The sequence below is a fragment of the Maylandia zebra genome, linkage group LG12 (genome assembly GCF_041146795.1).
Source record: "Maylandia zebra isolate NMK-2024a linkage group LG12, Mzebra_GT3a, whole genome shotgun sequence".
Classification (NCBI taxonomy): Eukaryota; Metazoa; Chordata; class Actinopteri; order Cichliformes; family Cichlidae; genus Maylandia; species Maylandia zebra.
In genome coordinates, this window is record NC_135178.1 from 15502664 (window position 1) to 15522680 (window position 20017).

General features: G+C 41.3%; 1 protein-coding gene across 1 annotated transcript; it reads left to right on the top strand.

Annotated features, from left to right (window-relative positions):
* Window positions 1–635: 635 nt before the first annotated feature.
* LOC101485036 (glycerol-3-phosphate acyltransferase 4) lies at window positions 636–18219 on the top strand. Its single transcript, XM_004544276.6, has 13 exons — window positions 636–806; window positions 1593–2246; window positions 4497–4566; window positions 4657–4957; window positions 6246–6320; window positions 6408–6497; window positions 13204–13297; window positions 13431–13546; window positions 13757–13812; window positions 13904–13989; window positions 14082–14210; window positions 15017–15096; window positions 16842–18219. The coding sequence occupies exons 2-13, from the start codon at window positions 2079–2081 to the stop codon at window positions 16948–16950; spliced, it is 1374 nt and encodes a 457-aa protein (XP_004544333.1). The 5' UTR covers window positions 636–806; window positions 1593–2078; the 3' UTR covers window positions 16951–18219.
* Window positions 18220–20017: the final 1798 nt, after the last annotated feature.

Genomic DNA, 20017 nt, shown 5'->3' on the forward strand with positions numbered 1-20017 from the left:
CTGGGTTGTTCTAACAATTTACTCTCATCTAAGGGTGATAGTTTGACCTCTTTTTAGACCTTAAAAAGTAGTGAGACATCTGAATAACTTTTATTTAAGGACAGCTGGTTAAACTGATGATCTTAGAATTTGCAGTGTTTAGAAATGGCTCAGGGAGGTCTTGACAACTTGTGTAAATCTACAATTCTCCTTTTTTGGTCTTCACTGAGTTCCTTTGTTTTCTCGTTGTTCTGAGTGGTGGTCCAATGAGTGTTGTCAAACATCCATATGCTAGCAAAAGAAACTAGCAGTTAAAGTTAATAGGTCGTGAACTTGTCAAGTTAAAAGACATTGTAGAACCTTGAACACCATGTATTAAAGGATTTAAGAAAGTGGATGCATACTTTTGAGCCTGCTTGGACTGGAAAAAAAATCCAAAATAACTCCTTCCATCCTGAGAAAAAGAACGGTTTAAAGAAATCTTTAAAGCCCCAAATTATCATGATATTCCTGCCCATGGTTAGTGGATGTAAACCTCTGACCACAAGCGCGTGTGGCAAAGTTGCTCTATAGCGCCACTAGTGGTTAGAAAAAAAATCCCAATAAAGTATTCAACTGTAATAGCGTACATGTACCACCAGAGGTCAGCACCGCTCGGTGGGGTGGGGGGGTTTCGGCAGGAGTTGGTCGTTTCAGTGATCCTCGAGCCGCCAGCTGTACGCTTGTGCTGTCCGACGGGTGGAGTTTGGCTGCAGTCCAAAAGACAAAGACAAAGTGATGGGGGACGGAGCGCTGCTGTACCGGAGCCGGACTTAACGTGGCTGAAGGTTGGTTAACTGTGAAGCCTTTTAAGCCTCGTGTAGTTTTGTTGTTAGGATAATTACTGGAAACACACCAAGTCCTCGTACCGAATTCAAGCTGGTAACTGAAAGGCTGTCTTAGCGGAGCGTGAACTACCGGACAGCATCGTGGAGGACTGAGCTGAGCGCAAGCAGGCTAACGTTAGCAAAACGAGGCAATTCGCACAAGGAGGCAAATTTGAGCCTCACTGTTAGCTCAGAGGCGACAAGCTAACTTTATCCTTGGCTTCTTGTCATCAGTGTGCGTTCAGGAGTCTTTGAGTTTCGCAACCGAGTTCTTGCTTATATCGCTTTAATAGCCTCCTCGGGGTTGAGAGGCGGCCAAATTGTCCTGGAAAGCGTCAATAGCCGTTAAATAATGCATGAGCCGCGCTAATCCAAAGTGTTTTGTTTTTTTTAATTGAGGACGGAGCCTGTCGTTAGCCGCCCGACTGCAGCATCAGCAGCTGGTACGAGAAGGGCCTCTAAGCTAACGTTATCGTTGCACCCCAGCCCATAACCGTAACATTTAAAGTTATCTGCTCCTTAGCAGAAAATAGGTGGGCGCTAACCTTATAAAGACCAGTGGTGTTTATTTATGTTCACGTTAGCATTAAGTTTGTACACCGGTATATGTAATATGTACTGAGCAGGCGCTGACACAAGGACACGTTGTCTGTCTTGCGTTATTAAATTACACAGACAGCAATCCGACCAAAGAGGTTTTAGTACTGAGACACAGCTGGTCCTGACCATGTGTTTACATCTTTCCAGGCCTTTGTGACTCTTGCCGAGCTCCCGGATCTTCACCACACAAGAAAAACCACCTGCTGTACCCAGCTGTTTTTGTCCCAGTGTTTACATTGTTTCCGCCAGCGGGAGGCATTTCTCAAACCGCAGAAAACATCTGCAACAAGGGACAGGCAGTTTGTTAGCACACCTGCCTTAATCGTAACCCCCCTCCCCTCCTTTTCCCGGAACTCTTCTCAGCTCAGTTTCAGAATCCAGTTCGAGGTGAATCTACTGAAATACTTAACACTGCCCAAGAGGGCAACAACAAGGTGGTCTCCTGTTTTTGTAATGATTCGCATTTCAGTGCAAGGAGAAGCTCCATCCCCTAGTTATCTTGATGAAGACCTTTTTCTGACAAAAAGGTAAAGGCCACTTGGGGCCGGGAGGTGAAGACCTGCACCTCTTCTCACATCTGCTCAATCCTGGGATTTTACACTGTTTTTGAACTGAACTCATCCAACTTTAAAGATGGAACTCTTCTTCAATCCTTTTGATAACTTGGTGTGTATCCTGCTGGGCATCTCCTTCACCGTGTGGTTCACCCTGCTGCTGGTCTTCATTATTGTGCCTGCCATCTTTGGGGTGTCCTTTGGTATCCGGCGTCTTTACATGAAAACACTCTTAAAGGTCTTTGAGGTAAGAGCCTGCTTCCTCGTGACTCAAAGTTTATTGCAGTCTGATGTGCTGTGGCAATCATAAATGTTGCGGATAAAGGTGTGTTTGTGCTTTTGTACAGTTGACCGTTAAAACGATTGCTTCTGCTGCCAAGCACAATGGCAAGGACATAAAAGTTGCTAGCATTGTTCCTCAAATGTGTCATTAAAATTTTATCTTAGTTGTAAAAAGGAAATAAGTTGTAGAAAACAGCGATTGTTCACTGGCACGTCTCCAGCTTTATCTGTGCCTTTAACGACTGACCAGTAGGCATTGTCTGACTGATAGAGATCAACACCACAGCCACTTCCCTTGTTATTCAAGTTTAGAAAACAGTGCTTGTCAGTAAGTGTTGTCTCTGCTTACTGAATTGCTGTCGTTACTTTAAAGAAATGCATTTGAACTCCTAATAATGGCACAGTGCATCAGCTGCTCTGCCCAGTTGTGTCACTAGTAAAGCAGTCATTACTTTCCATCATGTACCTCTGAGAGCAGAACTTGTGCCAGAAATAAATGAACCACTGGAAGATAATCAGATGTTCTTAGCTCATGATTCAAGGAGCAGCAGTGAGATTTCCAGAACAGAACAGATACGACCGAGAGCGTGCAAGGCAGAGAATGAAGATGTAGCACATGGATTTGGTTCATTAGGTTTGATGGAAATAAAAACATGAAACCTGCCATGTTTGTGTATAGACAGTTTTAACAGAAAACCTAAAATGATACTTTGTTTTTGCAGTTACTTGTCTGAAGAATTTGCTTTACTGTTAACCAATGAGTGTATAAATGGCAATACTTCATAAGATATGTGCATGTAGCAGTTAGGACCTTTTCGCTCGCATGCAGCTTGGGGGCTACATGCTGCAAAGCAGCTGCTTTATTTTGGTCCTCATCTTTTTACTAGAAGGAGCCGCTCTCTGTTTACTCCTGCAGTCACCACTGACAACTGCAGCTGCATTTTCATATGATGACTCGGTAAGACAACTTGTCACGACACAGTTTAAAGGTAGCTGTAAAAGAACAAAATAAAAAAGTGAAAAACCTTGGTTGACTAGTGTTGCTTGTATCAGATTTGACTAATGATGGCTTGTGTAGAGCCTTCATTACTAGCGTTAATGTTAATTGTTGCTGTAAAATAAAGTTATTTTTAGGAAATGTAATAAAACATCTTGGTTATCCAGCCTAAATAAAGGTGTTTAGGCTTTCTGTGATTTAGAGCCAAACGTTTGAAAGTTTGTGAGATGTCCAGCCACCAAGCGTTCTTGTTTGTACCAGTCCTTTTGACTAATTTGAGTTTTAGCAGACTTTCATGCCTTAATGTGTTTGAGTACTTACAAACATTCGGTTTTGTTCCAGTGTCAGTTGATTTTCTTATGATTGATGCAGAAAACCCTCAAAGTTGCCAAAATTCTGCAGGCTGTAGGCACAGGTGAAACTGATCGAGCACAACCAGGTTACTCATTTCCTGATATCCCCCCCCAAACACACGCACACAAACAAACATGTTGTTTTCCAGCTTGGGAGAACACTGCGTTCTTTGATGCACTTCATTTAGTTTTTTATCTCACCTAGCACAGCATACGTAAATGACTAGATGTTTGCGTCATAGGAAATATTTTTGACATTTATTGCAGTATAATACATGTTAAACAGGGAGTAGTCTGCATTTTAGTGTTTCTGCAAGCACAGATAAGTCAGAAAAATTGGAGAAGTACTACACATGGAAATCCTCTTTTTTTTTTTTTTTTGAATAAGCAAACATTGGGTGTCTGAAGATAAGCACGATATACTTGAACAACACTGGGGAATTTTGCCATTTTTAATCATTTGTGCAAAAAGGAAAAACAATAGATGTAATATTTCTTTTTGTGGGGAAAGTTCATTCATATTGCCTCTTGAGCAGAAACGAGTATCGGATATTGGCTTGCTTAAAAATGTGACCATTTGTCCATATAAGATTCCTTCTGCTGCCAGATGTTTGACCTTTCTTTCATGTAATGTAATGTTGCAATGATGATTGAATGCAAGGCTGAAACCTGTCTTTAAAATAACAACCCTGCTGATAACCAGTGCGCACATGTTTTCATTTTAGATGCCTTTAGGCCAGGGTGTGGAGAATATTTGTGCACCTCTCTAGAATGAACTGTTTTTTTTTTTTATTTTTTAAATTTCTCAAACATTTTTGCGTCTCTTTCTAATTGTAGATCCATTTCTTTCTTTGTTTCTTTCTAGTGGGCCACACTTAGGATAGAGAGAGGAGCAAAAGAAAAGAATCACCTCCTGTACAAACCCTATTCAAATGGTAAGATCATTCTTGGAAATATTTGTTCAAAAGATGTATTTGTTTTAGAGGTGAATATTTTTGACTTTCTGTCTGTCTGAACTATTCCAGCTATCATTGCCAAGGAGCCAACCTCCTTGGAGGAGGAGATCAAGGAGATCCGGCGGAGCGGCAGCAATAAAGACCTGGACTCAGCCACTGAGTTTGAGTTATCTGACATTTTCTATTTTGCCCGGCGAGGAGTGGAAAGCATCATGGATGATGAAGTGACCAAGCGGTTTACTGCTGAGGAGCTGAAGTCCTGGAATCTGCTGACCCGGAGCAACTACAACTTCCACTATATCAGCCTGAGGCTGACTGTCCTATGGGGGCTGGGCCTGCTGATCCGCTATGGTTTCCTGCTGCCTCTCAGGTATTAGCTGTACTTTGAAGAGTCACAGGCAAAAGCACAGTTGCTGCTTTTGAAATACCAAAAACATGGATACACACAATACATTAGCCCCTCCTGTACAACTAGGCACTGGTATAACCTTGTCACAAATGCTAATGCTAGCATAAAAATTTAGTTTGAATACTTTTCCATATTTTAGCTCGTCACAAACGCTCAACGACATGAGAAATATGTTACGTATGTAACATACTAATAATCTCCTTCCCTAGCATGTATGTTTGTATCTTTTGTCATGTAACTCTATCTAAATAGTCCAATAAAAAGTTGCAAATGTACCACCTGTAGGCCAAACCAGCCTCACAATCGATGCTTCCAGTAGGGATATTTCAGAAAGGTCGGGTACACCCTCGATAGGTCTTTAGGCCGTCACAGCATTAACGCACATGTTCGCATCTATGGGACGTCTAGATTCCAGCCCTTGGGTGTGTGGTTTGACTGTGTGATGCAGCAGTCCTGCCCAACTGAGCAATGATAGAACGCTTTTTTCTTGTATTAAGTTCTTCAGTTTTAACAAACTGTCCCAGAGAATGTTACTAAAGTTTCACATTTATGTTTTAACCACATGCAAGTCTAACTGGTTACTCAGTTTTGTGTGGCTACTTGACATGCGAACTTGCTGTTACATAACTAAAGACGCCACATACAGAGATCCTCTACCAGCCTCATCTTAGAAAGACACAGAGATGGTGACTCAGTGCTAAGTGTGGCTGGCTCATTTCCAGTCGCCAGTGGGGAGACAAATCAGGCCACCGCTGCACAGACACCCTCCTTTCTAGTCTCCTGTCAAGCCTAATAGATTCTCTCTTTCAGCCTTTGTCCAATTGAATATTGGCTTTGCTCATGACACTGTGAAACCTTTAGCTCTCTTATATTTTTCTTAATCCCCACACAATATAATCAGCACCTTTTCCAGCCCTGGATGATTGGTTCATCCAGATTAAGTCGACGTGTCGGCCAGCTTAACTGTCACCTAATATGTCCTTCTGCAGGTTCTGCAGTCTTGTCTGAGACAGTGGAGTGTAGAGGAGGGCATGATACTTTGAGTTTATGTCAAGAATCTTACACTACTGCTTTTTACATGAGCTCTTCTAAGTGAAAGCTTGTGGTTCAGAAGAAAGCTTTTTAAGTAATATATCTGCATGTTAATGTCCATACAAAGACTAATTAATTAAACCAAAACAACTACAGTGTTCTGTTGTAATGCTTCCTTATATATGCTTCTCTGAATTGTCCTGTCTCCCTCTATCAGGGTCACTCTTGCCTTCACTGGTGTAGGTCTGCTTGTGTTCCTCACCTCTGTTGTTGGGCTGCTGCCAAATGGAAGGTATAACTGATGGTTACGACTTTAACTCTATCAAAAGTATCAGATCAGCCCTGCAGATGTGTTAATCCTGCTGTGTACTCTTTCCAGGATGAAGAATTTTCTGAGTGAGAAAGTCCATTTGATGTGCTACAGAATATGCGTCAGAGCTTTGACTGCCATTATAACCTACCATGACAGGTAAGGACCTACACTGTTTTCCCATATAACCACCAAGTCATGTGACTGTTTTATTCCATTTGTCAACCACTGGAAGTGTTTACTTGACATTGCTCATTTAATTGCATAATTTTCCATTTTTTTTTTGGATCAGTGTCCGTCATAGAGGACAGGATGATGGGTGGTGCATCTGCTGGTTGATTGCTTCACACAACTGCCCCAGTGTTTCTCTGTGCTTTCTCAACATTGTGGTTAATTTCCCAATTTTTTTTCACTCTTGCTCTTTAATGGCATACACCCTGATAAGTTTTCATTAAAAATATTGATTGATGTGTCTGTTCGCACTCAATAAGAAATTGCATGAAGCCAAAGTTATAACAGTGCAAAAGTCTGTCCGAAAAGTGTAACAGTGCTGCTGGTGATTATTGACTTCGCTAAAAAAAAAATCAAATTACAATTAGATAGCGCTCAGAGCGATTTACTTTTTCATTGTCAAGGGGAAAACTATGTTTAACAAAAAGAGACCCCCAAAAATTGCATAATGTCAGCAGTCACTTTCAAAAATGCCACTGTAGAGTTAATGCTGACGTCGACTGAGAAAATTGTCAGGCGGTGGAAGGAATACTTCGAGGACCTCCTTAATCCCACTGACACGTCTTCCGAGGAGGAAGCAGAGTCTGGGGAGGAGGGGAATGACCCGCCAATTTCCGGGGGCGAGGTCACTGAGGCAGTTAAACAACTCCTTGGTGGCAGAGCCCCTGGTGTTGATGAGGTCCGCCCCGAGTTCCTGAAGGCTCTGGACGTTGTAGGGCTGTCCTGGTTGACACGCCTCTGCAATGTTGCGTGGAGATCAGGGGCAGTACCTGTGGACTGGCAGACCGGGGTGGTGGTCCCCATCTTTAAGAAAGGGGACTGGAGGGTGTGTTCCAACTACAGGGGGATCACACTCCTCAGCCTCCCTGGGAAAGTCTATGCCAGGGTGCTGGAAAGGAGAGTTCGTCCGTTAGTCGAACCTCTGATACAGGAGGAACAATGCGGTTTTCGTCCTGGTCGCGGAACACTGGACCAGCTCTTTATCCTCTCCAGGATACTTGAGGGTGCATGGGAGTTTGCCCAACCAGTCTACATGTGTTTTGTGGACTTGGAGAAGGCATTCGACCGTGTCCCTCGGGGTGTCCTGTGGGAGGTGTTGCGGGAATATGGGGTGTCTGGCCCATTGCTACGGGCCATTCGATCCCTATACAACCGTTGCAAGAGCTTGGTTCGCATTGCCGGCAATAAGTCGGACTCGTTCCTGGTGGGTGATGGGCTCCGCCAGGGCTGCCCTTTGTAGGGATGGGTATCGAAAACCGGTTCTTGTTGAGAACCGGTTCCCACTGTTTCAATTCCTTGGAATCGTTTGCCATTTTTGCAAACGATTCCCTTATCGATTCCAGTCGCCCCGAATGACGTCACCACGTTGCGGAGCGTCATTTACCTGGCAGGAAACATGGCGCCTAAGCGGCTCAAACGCTCAAAAGTTTGATTATACTTTATGAGAACCGATGACAACAGGGCAACTTGCAAAGTAGATATTTCATTTAAGGGAGGAAACACTACGAATATGCAAAAGCATTTGCTCACAAAACACGCGATGACACGCGTTTTTAATTCCGCTCCGGACTCGTGACTCTCAACCCAGCAGCAGCGCTAACGTTTGCACGTCCTCTCCCGTTAATGCGGCAGGTAAATAATCAACTAACAGTGCATATTATGTTAGCGCAATCTGCCTTATTACAAGACCTGCCATTACTGTACATGTAGGTGACCATGATGAGAGAGACAGACAGAGTCTGGCTGGCGCTCGCTGGCAGTTCTCGCTGCAGTCTACCGGTAGCGTCTCCTTTCAGGCCAGGATAGACTAATGTCACCGAGCAGTGTCTAAGTTTGTGGTCAAAGGCTTGCACCCATTTGCCACAGCAGATGCCCCCGATTTTTGGTAAGTGAATGTGTTTAATTGTAGGCAGGGACATTACTGGATATTCTTGTGTAATTGCCACAGAACAATTTATGTTATACTTTGTTATTGCTACAGAAGAATGTTGCAGCTTTAAGGCAGGGATGACTCCTGGAGTTGCTTTCTCACTGCATATGCTTTATTTCACAATCAGATCGATTCGATAACAAAAACATACAGCAGCTCCTCTCCTACTCCTAGCCCTTCGCTGCGGTGGAAAAAAGAACGACTTCAATCCCCTTCAAGGAACATACGTACAAAATAGTTTTCCTGATACACCAATGGGGCGTTCAATGCCATCTTGTAAATATGAGTACTCTGGCAGAGTAACAGTTCAAATGAAAAATACACCAGAACAAACAAGCAAACAAAAAAAGAAGTGTGGGGTACCTTTGAACCAATGAACAAAGTATAACAATTTATACTTTTTAACATAACCCGACCCCGTCAGTATGTGATATGTCTCACAAGAATATTTATTTTATTATTTTACATTTACAATTTTTTTTTTTCCTGGGGACCCTGTGACACCCCATTGAAGAGCCGTAGGCTGGATCTCTCAAGATCTCACTGTTGGGTTTGTAAGGCCATGTTACTCCTAAATTTCTATCTTGTTCAAAGAGAAGATATAAAACAAAGCTCTGAGCTAATCGACCTTAGTGTTCTCCTTTTCTTAAAAAAAAAAAAGAATCGATAAGAGAATCGATAAAGAATCGAATCGTTAAACAGAATCGAAAATGGAATCGGAATCGTTAAAATCTTATCAATATCCATCCCTAGCCCTTTGTCTCCGGTTCTGTTCATAATTTTTATGGACAGGATTTCTAGGCGCAGCCAAGTGGCGGAGGGCTTTCGCTTTGGTGGCCTCAGAATCTCATCTCTGATTTTTGCAGATGATGTGGTTCTGTTGGCTTCATCGGGTGAGGGCCTCCAGCTCGCACTGGAACGGTTCGCACCGAGTGTGAAGCAGCGGGAATGAGGATCAGCACCTCCAAATCTGAGGCCATGGTTCTCAGCCGGAAAAGGGTGGAGTGCCCACTCCGGGTCGGGGATGAGTTCTTGCCCCAAGTGGAGGAGTTCAAGTATCTCGGGGTCTTGTTCGCGAGTGATGGGAGAAGGGAGCCGGAGATCGACAGACGGATTGGGGCTGCAGCTGCAGTAATGCGGACGCTGCACCGGTCCGTCGTGGTGAAGAGGGAGCTGAGTGTAAAAGCGAAGCTGTCAATTTACCGGTCGATCTACATCCCTACCTTCACCTATGGCCACGAGCTGTGGGTAGTGACCGAAAGAACGAGATCGCGGATACAAGCGGCAGAAATGAGCTTCCTCCGAAGGGTGGCTGGCCTCTCCCTTAGAGATAGGGTGAGAAGTTCGGCCATCCGGGAGGGGCTCAGAGTAGAGCAGCTGCTGCTCCACATCGAAAGGAGCTAGCTGAGGTGGTTCGGGCATCTGACAAGGATGCCCCCTGGGCGCCTCCTGGGTGAGGTGTTCCAGGCATGTCCCACCGGGAGGTGGCCCCGGGGCAGACCCAGGACACGCTGGAGAGATTATATCTCTCGGCTGGCCTGGGAACGCCTTGGTATTCCCCCGGATAAGCTGGAGGAGGTGGCTGGGGAGAGGGAGGTCTGGGCCTCTTTGCTTAGGCTGCTGCCCCTGCGACCCGGCCCCGGACAAAGCGGATGAAGATGGATGGATAGATTTAATGCGTTTTGGGGTTACTTTAGGCTACGTAACACTGCAGGCGAAAGCGCATCAAATACGACTTTTTTGACCCTATGCGACCCATATCCGATCATGGTATGACAGTGTGAACGGCACAAATCCGATATTTTCAAATCCGATCTGGGTCACTTTCGTATGTGGTACTGAATCCAATAGATATCTAATGTTTTAGAAAGTGACTGCTGTTTGAATGGTCATGTTGCATTAAATCAGTCTTTTATGTCACTGACACAAGACAGAAGCCAATTATCAGTGCCAGAGAAGACAAATGAGAAAGCATGGCGGCGGAAACTGGAGACGGAGCGAGTCAATGGACAAAAACTGAGGTTTTGGAGTTGATTAGCATATGGGGAGACAATTCTATTCAAGCTAAACGACTCCGTGTCCATATATACCTCTGCACGGAGGTAGCAGCCACTGCTCCAAACAAGGCCATTGTTAAAGCACAGGCTATCTTTTTTCTCAGTGTCCTTCTTCCTCTAATTTGTCAAAATTCTGTCAGTTACGACTGTGCAGAAATTAATAGACTGCTGCAACAACACCTGCTAGCTCTGTAGCTGCCATTTTTACTACCGTAAACGGAGTGCGTTGTGTGTGATGTCTTCTTTTGCGCGTGCGGGCCACTCTGAGGGCCGTGAACCGTTCACACTAGAGCGGTTTTGCGGTCACATTTTATTTGTAGTGTGAACAACCAGACAGAAAAATCGGATTTGATCAAAAAATCGGAATTGAGCATTAAGACCTGCAGTGTGAACGTAGCCTATGACACTTTGGGCTAGAGCAGGACGATATGACCAAAAGTATTTATCACGATATACATTTGAAAATTTGCGATAATTATATATAAGATGATATAACTGACACTAGACAAAACACTTTACAACTTTATTAGTGCAAAACAAAAAAAACATCAATGTATTTTCACTTAAACAAGCAGCTGTTTTTTGTTTTTTTTTAATTTTTTAGTGTGCATTAAAAGTTATATAAAAATGTAACTGTGCAAATGCAAATTCCTTGCTGACAGTTTAACCAAAATGCATTTCCAGTGGAAATTGGCCGACATATCCTCAGCATAACCATGTATAATATCTACAAAACTTAAAAAGAGGTTATACACACACAATACGGTAATATTATGTTGAAGCACAGTACATATCACTCCACGAGGCTCCTGCGTACGACAGTCGTAATGCTCCGCCAATCCATCAAGCGGTGCGGGTTCGTAGCTTAGCAAAGTCGTACTAAAACATTTGACTGATTTTCGAACGCCGTGTATAATACATAAAATCGTTTCGAGGTCAGTAAACACAACCAGAATTCATATATAAGGCACACGGGATTATAAGGGGCACTGTCGATTTTCAGAAAAATCAAAAGATTGATTTTAAGTGTGCTGTATTTTCCAAAATATAACTTGGTAATAACGACGGCCCACTAGCATGCGCTACCAAAAATAGTTTTTTGATGTGTATCTGACGGACGAAAGCTAAACCAGTTCCACACCACTGAAGTTGCAGCATTTTGACAAACTAATTCTGGTTCATCCGTTTCATTCATTCCACTTTCGCCCTTCTCATTCTCTGTCACCGCCATGCTTTTTCCGCCATTTTCGTATGAAAACAAAGGCACTGCGCATGCGTTTTACCCATATTCTATTGCGATATTTCATTTTGTTATCGTTGCCCAACATTATACCGGTATTACCGTGAACGGTATGATATGGCCCAGCCCTACTTTGGGCAATGAGGATGTCAAGATTTAAGCTTTGGTTTGAAGTTATCATAAATCTAGAAGGATGCAATAATCCCAACCATGCAGCGGCTGCACCGCTTGTTCACATGGTCCCATCATTTTGCCTTTCAGAAACATAAGGCTCAGTTGACATCTTGTCCTGAGGGGAAAGGTGCCAGATTACATGATGACAGATGACTTATGTTCAGAGAGCAGAAGCCATGGTGTTAACAATGGAAATCTGTGCATATAGTGTGTGAGCATGAAAGGAAGGGTGTCTGTAGCTAGACTCAAGACTTTCTGAATTAATTTTCACCACAGCAGTTATTCTGATGCAAGATGAAGTACAGAAGTCAGCAACAGATGCTCACACAACCATTGTGAGCTCAACCAAACTTTCCAAGTTTTTACATATGACATGCTTGGAGCCAAGGAATGTGTTTCATGAACCATTACTGATTCAATTAGATTTGGGTTTGAGAGATTTATTAAGTGATGCAAGAAATAATTTAAATATATATATTTTTTTCGCAAGAACGTTGGAGGAACATAAAACGTGACAGAGGACTTTGATCAAAAGGGTTGCACATGCAACCGATGTGGAAGAGGAAGTTATTACTCACATTGTGCACTCTCTAGCAGCTGGTGTTTTCTTGGCAGTGCCAAGTGTATTGGAGGCTTGAAGGAATTTGAAATAATCAGCTGACATTTTTAGTGATATTTGTTACGTTTCTGAAAGGAAATGTGACCTGATATGCTTTCACCTGCAGAACAATGGTGGTTTGTTGTTGAAATGAGAATATAAATTCAGATTCTGTTGAGACTGAGAGATACAAGTAGAAGTCGAGTCAGTACTTGTTTGACATTTGTTGATTGGACTGATGCACATTAGGTGCATTTGTAGGTAAGCCAGAGCTGTAACTTTGAGTCTGTTGGGCCTAGCCTGTTGTAACATGTATTCCTCCCCAGTCTGGTTCTAAAAATACTCAAGTGATACAGTAAGCAATGTTCTCTCCCTATTTAAGATGGAAACTCTATCTGTGGAATGTAGTCTTAGCTGTCAGATCCTCCATACTCAGGGGGTCGCACATTTCAACATGGACAGCATGGGTTGCTTTGTTTTCACCAGAGAAGAGGGTGGGAGGCACTGCACCAAATCATACCAAAATTTCTATTAAGCATGGTTTTGCATTTGATTTTAACAGTTGCTTACCCCCCACACTTCATAATCTTTATTAAGTCCCATCATAATTTAATTGTTGTTTCCCCCTTTTCTAGTGAGAATAAACCCAAAAATGGAGGCATCTGTGTCGCTAACCACACTTCACCAATTGATGTCATCATCCTGGCAAGCGATGGCTGTTATGCTATGGTAACTATACTGGCACAAAATGTAGAAAAGAACAAAACATTTACGTTGGTCACTTCTTCTACTGCAGGTATTTGTTGGAGTGGAAACTCTCCCAGAAATAGATCTGTTGCTATCTTTGTGTTTGTGTTGTTAGGTTGGACAAATCCATGGCGGCTTGATGGGGGTCATTCAGAGATCCATGGTCAAAGCTTGTCCACACATTTGGTTTGAACGCTCAGAAGTAAAAGACAGACATCTTGTGGCCAAAAGGTAGAATTACAGTCTGTGTTTAAAGATATTTTTTTTGTACGTTTTTATGACGTTTTACCTTTTTAGAAATTATTCCATGGGTTGTTTTTGGATCATTCAAAGTAAAACTTCAAATTGGAATAAGTCTACTCAAATTTTTGGTTTAATAGTCTTTAAAAGTGATCTCTTTAGAAATCTTTTGCATTAACCTGCATACTTCTTTCACTACAGATTGAGCGACCATGTAGAAGATAAATCTAAACTGCCTATCCTCATTTTCCCAGAAGGTGAGCTCATATAGAAAATCATATAGTTATCTAACTGCAAGTTTTATTTTATCTTACATAAACCTTGTGTTTTATGAATTCTTATTTCAAGGTACCTGCATTAACAACACATCGGTTATGATGTTTAAGAAGGGCAGTTTTGAAATTGGTGCCACAGTCTACCCTGTGGCTATTAAGGTAACAGTTTTTGTTCTAGTTTTTAACTACAGTCTTGTCCACAGTAACACATGTACTGATTAATCATTTTGGTGTGTGCCTGAACCTCGTAGTATGATCCCCGCTTTGGAGATGCTTTCTGGAATAGCAGCAAGTTCGGGATGGTCAACTACCTTTTGCGTATGATGAGCAGCTGGGCCATCGTCTGCAGCGTGTGGTACCTTCCTCCCATGTCTAGAGAGGTGAGACTCAACTCGAGGCATCTCAACAAAGAGAAGCTTTGTGTTTCTTTTTTTTGTTGTTTTGTTTTTATATATTGAGAGCACGTTGTTTAAAATCCATATACTTGTAATGGATTTTTTTTATCTTGATTTATTACATTTTATTTTGACCAGCCATCCTCAAAATTTGACCAGCAGGACCTGCAGTCACAATAACAGAATATGCGTTTCAGCTGTAGACCCTCTGTATTGTTTTGTCGCCCTGTTTACAAATTCCTACAATGAGAATAATACCAAACTTTTGATGGTATACATTTTCAAGGCTTTATACTTTTTTAGACAAGGGCAACAAAACACATGAGGGGAATAAAGCACTTAGTGAAACATCTCAGCATTAATTATCTTAACTGGCAACAGGTCATTAACATTATTGATTATGCAAAGATCATCTCAGAGAAGCAAAGTCTTTGAGAATTAAAACAAGATTCAGAAATGTTGCTAACTCTCTTATTTAAGATCGACTGAAATGTAACATAAATCTGTCCGGTGACCTGACCAATCAAAATCTATTCATTCATTCATCATATACATAGTCTTAAAGAGCTAAAAAGAGCAACCATCAGCACACAACTCAAAAACCAGCATCCTCCATGGTATGTGGTGCATTAGTGCATATTGCATGAGCATGTGCTGCATGGCATTGCTACAGATGCTGCCACCCAGATCTCCTTCAGTATGACAAAATGATAAGATTTTAGGAGAAAAGCTGTTCATTGTTTATGACTGCTTGCTTACCAGAACTGTATTCATGTTTTTCCTCCCAACAGGAGGGAGAGGATGCAGTACAGTTCGCAAATCGTGTTAAAGCAGCCATAGCCAGGCAAGGAGGACTTGTCGATCTCTTATGGTAAGATAACACTCTTTCATTTTCACATACACATTCAATGAAGGACAAGGCAGAAAAACGTGTGACTATTCATACCAGACACTGGATCATAGAAAAGCACAAGTGTAACCAAAAGCAATAGCAAAACCTTACAAAATAAAAGTTTTTTTTCTGTCACTCACATACACAATCATTGCTCCAGCTTGTTGGAGCTGTTAACCAAATCCATCCATAATTATGTTACATGTACTATAGTCCCACACAGATCATTTTAGATGTCTAAAAATATACTGGATTTTCTTTACTGTTTCAACTGCATCCATTAGTTTCCATGAAATGCATTGAGCAAATTGATGCAACCTAATAACACTGCTTTCCTTTCTTTTTATGAGCTATGAACTACTGAAATTTCCTTTAGTTACTACAGCGTTGTAGGGTGCCATCTGAATTACAGTTTATCTGCTTGTTACATGATGATGTCCCTCCTGCTTCCTTGTCCTCCTGTGGCGTTTGTTTAGACTCTTGTCTTTTTAATGTACTGGGATACTTTTTTTTTTAGTTAACATAAACAAGCCCCTAAGAATAATCCATGGTCGTTGTCAATTTGTCTGGCTTTTTATTAGCACTGGTTATGTGCAGCACGCCTTTAAGCTCAGTTTGTATCTACTGTATCTACAGCCCATGGGCTCACGGCTTGCCAGACACCAAATATTTTAACGCATCAGAAAAGAATCACTCTCAGGCTGACTAAGATTTCAGTGGGGACCTGAAGCCTAGAATCAGAAATTTTTCCGTTAGATGGATTATCTGAAATGTTCTCTTAACTAAAGTTTAGTTAAGAGACCCTCACATTAACATTTATTAAGTTTATATTACTCTAACCATAGCTCTGTAGGTAGCCACCAGGTAGCACGCCATTGCCAGCTAGCCAAACTTCAGTAACACTACAAACATCGCTACTCCCAAAAAGTTGATTCTGTTCATCTGGACATGGTGTTTTCATTGGGAGAAACATTTCGTCACTCAGAACAAAATCAACTTTGGGGGATTTCCTTACTTGGATGATTGAGCATGCAGACAAACATTGCTACTGTTTTGTTTTGTCCAGAGTGACAACAGATCTGTCTCTTTCTTTCTTTCTTTCTTTCTTTCTTTCTTTCTTTCTTTCTTTCTTTCTTTCTTTCTTTCTTTCTTTCTTTCTTTCTTTCTTTCTTTCTTTCTTTCTTTCTTTCTTTCTTTCTTAACTTTCAGAACATGATTTATAATTTTTTGATGGAGAGTATAGTTAGCTAACGTCTTACTCTGTTAAACAACTTTTTCATGGATGTTGAACTTTTTTGTAACACCAGGGTGAACTCCCACACTCATCATTTTATTGGCGCTGCAAGAATTTGGACTGTTGTTACTCACAGTGATGCCAAAAATGTTTGATTTCTGGGAAATGAAGAACAGTTTGACATCATTAGCTATTTCTGCGTCTAGACTTATGAAGCTGATTGGATCTACAAGGCCAATCAACCTATAATTTAATTATTCAATTATTCTTACCAATTACATGGAGACATTATTATATTTAATTCAGTTTTCATAGTTGAATATTTGCTTCCTTATACCATTTGGTTGCCATTTTTTTTAAAGAATAAGAATTTATTACAGTATTGCCATTTACGATAAAGTTTAAGTTTTTTACATTTTAATTGCTTGGATAGAAACTAATCAGTAGAACATGTGTGGCTACATTGTTACTAATTCAGGCTCTTTTATAGGGATGGAGGACTGAAAAGGGCAAAGGTTAAAGATACCTTTAAAGAAGAGCAGCAGAAGTTGTACAGTAAAATGCTGGTTGGCACCCAGGAGGACCGCAGCCGCTCCTGAAGGACCTTTATGGAGATGGACTGGCTCAAAGCTGGGCACCTCTTACTGATTAGGCGATCAGCAGCGGTCCTTTTCTGTCGGAGCCCCTGGACTGGAAAATTCTGTCCCTGATGTCAAAAGTACTCCATTTGGCTTCCTCGGTCACTGCCTCAGCCTGGCATGTTAAGTTGGCTTCGCTGTTACAGGTCATTCTGAGTCTGCTGCCCTGTGTTGGAATAGCTTGACCGAAGCCTCGCTTGCATTAGAAACGGAGCAAAGGAGAGTCTTCCTTGGTGGCAGTCTTTTAAGGAAAAGTGTTTATTTTTGTTTGTTTTTTTCTTTTTCACTTAATCGTTTTATATTTTGTTTTTAAGATTTTACAGTCATGTTTTTATGTTATGTTTCCGTTTCAGACTTGATTATACCTGGGTGTATAAAGGAGTTATTGTAGATAAAAACTAAATTGTTCTAAAGCTGAAACCTGTGACTGACTTGGGGTTTTTCATGACCGGCTTGTACCCTTGATTCAGGGCACAGTGCCAGATTTTGTTACATTTCAGATATTTTTATGGGCTTTTTTCCAAGATGAAAAAAAAACCTTGTATTTTAAACATTGAGTTTTACATTAAGACTTGTATCAACACATGGCCACTGTAGGAGCTGCGCTTGAGACGTGTTCCTGATATGCTGTCTGTGACTTCTTTTCTTTTTTTTCTCCTCTCTCCACTGAATGTGCAAGTGCTCACATTATGAAGTGGAAAATGTGCACCCACAGTTACTCTGATGGAAGTCTGTAGATTTAGACACCTATTCTTCTTCCAGCTAATAATGTATAACTGGAAAAAGGGATTATTAGGAATTTCGTCAGCATTGTTCCTGTAAGGCTTGTGTCACGCAGGTAGCGATGTAAAATCATAACAGTGGGTCTCTTCACTAAACACATAGATATAATGGCAAATAACCAAAACATACTCATACACCTTTTAAAAATACATCTTTTCATTGACTTCCTGCCATTGCAGTGAACAGTGGCTAGTTTATTTTAAGTAAACTCTAAAAGCTATTGTGTTTATCTGCCCCGCCTCACCAATGACCTTTTTCCTAACTTAGCAGCCTCAAGGAGGTTTCATGAACAGACTGCAGCTTTACTTTGAACTCAAGAAACTTGGTGGACGGCCTCATTGGTTTCTCCCTGGGACCTTTGTCTCACTGGTCTGCTGTTATCAGGGATAGTCGTTTTAGATTATGTCAAATCATTTCATAAAAATAAATGTTCAAGAATGTTCACTACTTTTGACTTTGTTTTTTTTTTCACTATATCTAATGTTTATAAGTATTGCCTTGACTTGCTGTTGTTTTCTGTCTTTCTGGATAGTTTTTCGTTGTGATGCCTCCAGTCTGGCATCAAGATTGGAATCTTTATTTTTCTAGCACTGTATTCTTGCATTTATTCCCTATCAGGGTTTAGTGCTAAGGATCAGTGCGTGAATGTACAGCACATTTGAAGAGATTTAAACATGTGATTACCTGAGATGCTTATGTGTGACCTTAAACAAGCCTTTCATTCTTGAAAACCCTGCAGTGTGGTTGATTTAAAAACAAAAAACAAAAAAAAAAACCTCTGCAAAGGCGAGTCGGCCAAAGTTCCTTCACAGTGATTTGAAAGACATTGCCAGTAATCACACACTTGATTTCAGTTCGTGCTGCCAAAAGTGGCAAAACAAGTTATTAGGTTTACACTATCACTCTGTCACACAGAGCCAGATAGGTTTGGGTAGATTTTATCCCTTAATTTATTAAGTCACGATTTTAAAACTGCATTGTGTGTTTTGTCATTATAATTGTCCCACATTAAATATTTTTTTGACAGTCTGACACATGTAACTGACAATTATGCAAAGAATAAACCAGGAAGGGGGCAAATATTTGCTGAGTTTCAGCACACAGTAGAGTCAGATGTCATAAGCTCACTTTTAGTCTGATACCTGCTCATGATATGCGTCCAAATGACTAAAGCATTTATTCTTAGAAGTGCTGATATAGGGGATAAAACAAAAGACAGACCTGTTTTAAAGTAGATTGAATAAGAATTTTGAATGCATAAAAAAATCAAAACATCTTGATCTCATGGGTGTAGATTGATGGAAAGACGATAAACATCAGCTATTTCTGGGTCTAGACTTATGAAGCTGATTGGCTCTACAAGGCCAATCAACCTATAATTTAATTATTCAGTTATTCTTACCAACTACATGGAGACCTTATATTCAATTCATTTTTCATAGTTGACTATTTGCTTCCTCGTACCATTTGGTTGCCCTTTTTTAAAGAATAAGAATTTATTGCAGTATTGCTATTTATGATAAAGTTTATATTGTTTACATTTTAATCGCTTGGGTAGAAACTAATCATTAGAACATGTGTGGCTACATTGTTTACGAATTCAAGCTCTTTCATACGGATGGAGAACTGAAAAGGGCAAAGGTTAAAGATACCTGTGAAGAAGAGCAGCAGAAGCTGTGCAGTAAAATGCTGGTTGGCACCAGGAGGACAGAATCGAATTTGAGATTATTGGAACTTGACAAAATGTGGAAAACTTGACAGTTCAGTTTTATTTATAAATCACCACAACAGTCGCCTCAAAGCACTTTACATTGTGCCCCCTTAAAAAGAAGAACTTGGTGTCAGTGGGAATGAAAATCCCCCTTTTAACAGGAAGAAACCTCTAGCAGGACAAGGCTTAGGGGAGGACAGCCATCTGCCATGAGGGGAGGAAGACAGGACAAAGACGCACTGTGGAAGTGAGACAGAGATGAACAACAACCACAAGGTCTGAAAACTTTCATACTGCACTGCCTCATCCAAGAATCCATGGCTGCAATAAACCACTTCTTCCTCCTTTCAATGAGGCGTCCTTCCAAACCATTTGATTGCGATAGCTTCAAGTGGATTCGTTGATGCGGGTAAATAAAGCACACAGTGCTTGGAGGAGGAGGAGAAAGAGGAAGCAGACAGCGGCTTTCGATTGTGTAACCCATGCCTTGGTTGAGTAGCTCACTAACAACATTACGGAGTGCCAGAGTCCAAC